The following is a 6,000-nucleotide window of genomic DNA, read 5'->3' on the forward strand; positions in this document are numbered from 1 at the left end:
TTGTGCAATAACGGCAATCTGGTCAGAATGTGAGTGAGTAGAGAAATAACTGGACAAATTTATTTGTAGATGAGTTACAGTTCTGGATTGGAATGAATATCTTGATGGGTGTGGTTGTGTTGCCAAGTGTAGTGCACTACTGGAGTTCAGAAACTGCCTTATGTGAGCGTTACATATCGAATCCCATGAGAAGTAAAAGTTTCAAAAATATATCTCGCAAATAAATATAGTAAACTAATTCCTCCTTCCATCAGACTATGCACTGAAATTATTTCCGAAAATTAGCAGTTGTTTGGCTATTTGGAGGTAAATGTATTGCATTGTTTACGAGCAGTTCGCATGTCTGTAGGCTGTGCTATGAGTTATTTTTAATTGTTTACAATTAGGAAGCGTGTGTCTAGAACATTATAAATGAGTTATGTAGGAGTGTTTTGCATGTCTGTATGATGTGGGGCATGTCGGTGTGATACATATACTCCATTCCTAAATAAAGTAAATTCGTTCCTCCATCCATGGACCTAGTGCAGGGTGAGTCCACTTACCAGAAACGTGTAGGAAGAGGTTGAGTGCTTGTGGCTTGGTTTGAAACAATTTTCTTAGGTTGGTGGCAGAAGCGCAAGTGAGCTTTTTTTATTGGCAGATGTCAAACTTGGCGCTGGTTCGTAGGAGGAGGATGTGGAGGTCTGTTCCTCGAAAAGTAGTTGAAATTAGGGCGTTGAACGCGTTTGCATACGTATATGAAATTGTAAATTCAATTATTTAATATAGCGGGGTGGTGAGAGTGAATTAGCGAGCGTTCTCGCGACAAGCAAACGCGCTGTTATACGGTCATGGTGGATTCCACTGTCGGTCAAACTCTGGCGCCAAATGTATCCTTTGTCTGGCACACAGTCGACAGGTTCCATCGTGTCCATGCTAACTGCTCGTGGTCGCCGAAAGATGTTTACGTAGTCGGACTCTGAGACAAGCACAGCTGACCGCTTGTGGCGGGAGCCTGAGGCGCCGCTCGCCGCCGCCTACCTGGCGCGCTGGCCGTGATGGCTGTGCGTGCACCGTTGGTCGCTTGATGTCAGCCAGCCAGGGAGCTGTCGATGGAGCGGGCTCAGCCGGCCGCACGTACGTCACCTGTGCTCTGGAGTTTCGCTGTGTGAGTTGGAGAAGTCAGTTGGGACTCAGCTGCATGACCGCAATGTCTGTCATTTGCCAGGTATTAACAGAAGGGTATGTCCGTCGTATGGAGGGTGTGTGACGTAAATGGGGCGGTGGCGCAGCAATTATACAGTTATTACGCGCGCGCGAGAGTTAGTCAATTAGTTGGCGTTCTAGTGCGGTCCAAACGTGCTGTTATATAGTCATGGCGGATTCCACTGTCGTGCAAACTTTGCCGCCAAAAGTGTAGCACTGCGTTCCCGCTCGCGCAGGGACACATGGTGGATGGTGAGCAGTCAGCATCGACAGGTTTGAACGTGGTGCTGAAAGTGTTGCAGGGAAACGGCTGACCGTTGTGTGATTCAGCTGCGAGGCAGACAATTTTGGTGGGAAACGTGCGGAGGCGACGAATACACGTGGTGAGCGGGCAAGGGGCCGCTGTGACGTGAAACTCGACAAGTTCCAGCGTGTCTAGCAAAAACATGTTTATGACGTGGGAGCAATCGCTGGGCTCACCCCCCGAACTATTGGCCGGCCGCCTCTTGTGACAGGCGTAGGCAGTGTCTCCACGTGCTGGCCAGGGGGTGGCGAGGATTTGAACTTATTCAGTTTGGAGTGCGGACGTAGTGGTGACTGCAATGCGATATCGAAGATGTGTGTGCTGACTGTGTAGGAGAACAAGTGATTACCGTACTGCTTGAAATAAAGTCTTCAGTCCCTTCCCCCCTGCAGAATCAAAGGACATGAATCACGTTACTATAAGTGCAGTTTATTATTTGACGCGATTACGATAGGCTACCAGTGAAAAAAAAGATATGTGACGGAGAAAGCTCGTACATGTGGTCAATTATGATGTTGGGATTAGAACATGTGATAGAATTTTGTTATGGATGTAAGGAGAATGGCTTTCTCACCGAGAAAATCGGAGATCTTGAATAAATAATAAATGATAATAATACATAGAAGTACAGTTTTCGAGAGAATATCGTGTTGGAATTTCAATTTGGGTCAATTTTCTAGTGGAGGTAGGCCTATAATAATAAATGATAATGAATGATAATAAATGATAATTAATGATAATAAATGACAATGAATTATAATGAATTTTAATAAATGATAATGAATAATAATGAATAATAATAAACAAAAGTTATGTTTTGTAGCCATTATCGTGTTGGAATATGAATTTGGAGGGAATTTTCTAGTGAAGACAGGTCAATAACAATAAATAATAATAATAAATGATAATAAATGATAATGAATTATAATAAATGACAATGAATGATAATGAATGTTAATAAATGATAATCAATAGTAATAGTAAAGATAAGTACGGTCTTTGCATGCATTATCATGTTGGAGTAAAACTTGCCGCAATTTTTGCTTCTGGAGCCTTAGGTTAGTAGATGTAGCACAATTGGCCTATTTTCCCGCCAAAATTCAAACTTCCCGCCATTTTTTCTTTAGGTTAGGTTAGTGGACATAGCACAATTGGTCTATTCTCCTGCCAAAATCCGCCATCTTGGATGACGTCATGTGATGTTGCCAAGTCTACATGCCGCCATCTTGGATGACGTCATCGCCACCATCTTGAATAAATTTGGCCTGGCACGAACCTTGTCCCTCTACTGACCTATCTGTTATTCTCATCCACAATACTCTCTGAAGCTCTGCTTCCACTGCTTCACAGTTCGATTGAGTATAACCTAAGGCCATACATAAAATGGCCCATACTTCTTCACCTGTAATTTCCACTCACCTGACTTGATTATACCAGGTTCACTTGAGAAACCTGCTTGTACCTTCGCAGGACCCAAGGACCCTGACCAATTCTTCCATGCTCTCACAGTCTTGATATTCTAGTGAATGGAGTTTCTGCTCAGCAACAGGTTCTCTGTCTTCTGTGGTGGCCTTGGCTTCCCAACTCCACTGCTTCTTGGTCAGAGCTCCGGAATCTCCTGCCACAGTGCCTTGTGATACTAGTTGCAGATCGATATCAAAGCATATCTTAGTCATTCCAACTACCTCCTTGACATTGATCCTCTCTTTAAAGGCAATAACAGCTTCCATTCCTTCTTTCGGCACCTCCACACATCCTTTTCCAAAGTTTAATCAATCTTTTTCTTCGCTTAACCTGTCGACCCCTAAAATTATGAGAAACACCAAATCAGGTACGTTTAGTGCCAGCACATCATTATCTCCGTCACCAAGCTTCATTGTGAATAAGATCTGTTCCTTAATAACTTTACTCTTTGCACCCATGGCACCAGTGATACATATTCCATATACAGGAAAATGGGGTATCCTCTCTCCTTGTTTGAACCACTTCATGTTGAATTTCTGGAATACTACATTGACCTGGCTACCTGAATCCACTGAAATATCGATACGAGTACCAAAGATTTCTGCTTCAATGGTAGACTGTATAGCTTCCTAATGACCTTCACCAACTTCTTTCAATAAGTATTCCACAATCTCTGTCACGTTAATCGTCTTACATATAGACATAATTATCGGCCCTTAATCCTCTGTTCCTGACCAGGCTGCATCAGGAACCTCCTCTAGTTTTCCAGTGTTCGTTCCCTATGCTGCCTGTACAAGCTTTGGTTTGAGTTTCGCACCTCGTCATCTGATGCATCATGCCCTGAGTTCTGATATCCATAGCTGCTCCAGTGTCCTCTGCGACCACATGACCATGGAAACCACTGCCATCCGTCCTGCCATTATTGTTACTCCAATGTCATCCACTATGTCTGTTGTTATGATTTGCATGGATATCTGTACTGGGTTCGTTGTTCCTTGATACTCTTCTATCATCATCTCCTAGTCCTGTTCCTCATGACTCATACAACGTGTCTAATTGTCGTACGGCTGACTTCATCACCTCTATGTTATCTCTATGGATTTCCAGCGACTTTGCAGTGGCCGAGCGGTTCTAGGCAGTTCAGTCCAGAACCACACTGCTGCTACGGTTGCAGGTTCGAATCCTGCCTCGGGCATGGATGTGTGTGATGTCCTCACGTTAGTTAGGTTTAAGTAGTTCTATGTCTAGGGGACGGCTGACGTCAGATGTTAAGTCCCATAGTGCTTAGAGCCATTTGAATCTAGTGAACTCCATTTCGTGGTTTACTTATGATAAGGGACACTATTGCTTCTGTCGTCATTGGTTCATCTAGATGCAAGTTCCTCTCATAATAATTTTGAAAAATTTCTCTAAGGTCTGGTTATGCCCTCTCTCAAACCTTCTAGCTCCGTATAGACTCTTATGAACTTCATTTCGCTTCCCTCACAATTTTAGTTAAATTTCCTTTTTAAAACCAGCAAAGGTTTTACTTAATGTTGTATTCCCACACCCCAGGTGCCAGCTTCATCTTTCAATCTTGCCGCAAGGAAGTATACCTTCCTCTGCTCACCCCGTAATTCACTTTAGGCGACCTTAAATTCATCTAGAAAATCTCTCGGATGCCATTTTCCATTTGGTTCGAAGTTTTTAAAATTCCCTATACCAAGAAAGACCGCATCAGTTTCTATACCAATTAAGCTACCTTCCACAGTGCTTTCATTATATAATAATGATTTCACTTAGCTCTTCACCTGCTGACCAACCTGTTCTTTAGTCTTGGCGACCTCACTGTACACCTCTTTTACTCGCCGTGTATAAGATTCCTGGTTTAGCACAACAGCTGCTATCCTGTGTTTACAGTGCTTCACTTCCCTATCCAATTGTTTGAAATGCTCGTCGTAAACCTCAAACTTTTTAGTAAGGTCTTCCTTCACTTCTTTGACATTTGATACTACCTTTTCAAAACGTTTAGTATTGCCTGCAACATTCTCCTCAAACCGAATGGTAAGCTTATCTGTCCTTTCATAACTTGACTCAGCCGGCTTCTTTAGAGCCACACTAATGTAGTAGATGTTTTTACTGAGTCTTTCGTTTACCTCCTTTACTGATCGCTTAATAACTTCCTTTAATTGTTTGTTGTCTTGCAATAGTATTTTCTGATTGTCTACTGATCGCCTAATATCTCCTTTCTGGTACATAATGCATTAATTTAATTGCTTGTTATCATGCAACAATGTTTTGAGCGTGTTAACGATGGACAGGTCCCACCTAAGTTTACACTGACCTTGTTTTGGCGTCTCCATGTTTGATGATGAGAGCACTTTCGGACTTCCCATCTCTGTTGATAAACTACTGTCCCCTATACCGGAATCCTTCAACACTTCACTACTACTTGTTTCTGTTTTGGTCTCCACCTGATTACTTCCATCAAAGGAGTCTGCTTTTAGTTCCCTGTCTACTGTAGTTGCACCAACCTCATTATTTGCCATATTGAACCACAAATGAGTCACCCAAGCAAGAAATAAACAAATCCCAATAACACTCATAGCACAGAAACCATAACCAAACTACAACTCTGTATGCCTTCAATGCTGCAATTCGTGGTCAGAAGCACACATAACTTTCAAGATCACATCATAGAAGAAAAAAAAAGAAATATAAGCTAAGGTAAATTCAGTTCTGCAGTTGTATTAACAGTTGTTAAAAAAATTAGCCTACTAAGTAAGCAGGGTCTGACAATGACATTTTCTGTACTGTATGATCGGCAAAGTAAGTAACGTACCGTAAATTAGTGACACAAAAGAATTTTAACTATCACTGTTTGTAATTACATAATTATACAATGCAATTTGCACTGCCAGTTAATTGCTCTCCTTGCTTCAGTTGCGTGCGGCAACATTGTGATGGGCGACTTACTTTGCATTGTCTTCTGCCCCTGTAGTGATGGCTCTTCTGTAGCGCTGACTTAGTTGACGCCATGTCACTATAAGCACTGCACTCACTCTGCA

The 6,000-nt window shown here is 42.4% G+C and overlaps 1 protein-coding gene across 1 annotated transcript in view; it reads right to left on the reverse strand.

Annotated features, from left to right (window-relative positions):
* Nucleotides 1-5,481, reverse strand: part of LOC126152538 (gustatory receptor 68a-like) — a 54,631-nt gene extending 49,150 nt beyond the window's left edge. The window contains exon 1 of the mRNA XM_049916013.1: nucleotides 5,277-5,481. Within this exon, the coding sequence (XP_049771970.1) occupies nucleotides 5,277-5,481 (205 nt within the window). The remainder of the gene's footprint in view (nucleotides 1-5,276) is intronic.
* Nucleotides 5,482-6,000: the final 519 nt, after the last annotated feature.

This window comes from Schistocerca cancellata, chromosome 2, assembly GCF_023864275.1.
Source record: "Schistocerca cancellata isolate TAMUIC-IGC-003103 chromosome 2, iqSchCanc2.1, whole genome shotgun sequence".
NCBI classification, from domain to species: domain Eukaryota; kingdom Metazoa; phylum Arthropoda; class Insecta; order Orthoptera; family Acrididae; genus Schistocerca; species Schistocerca cancellata.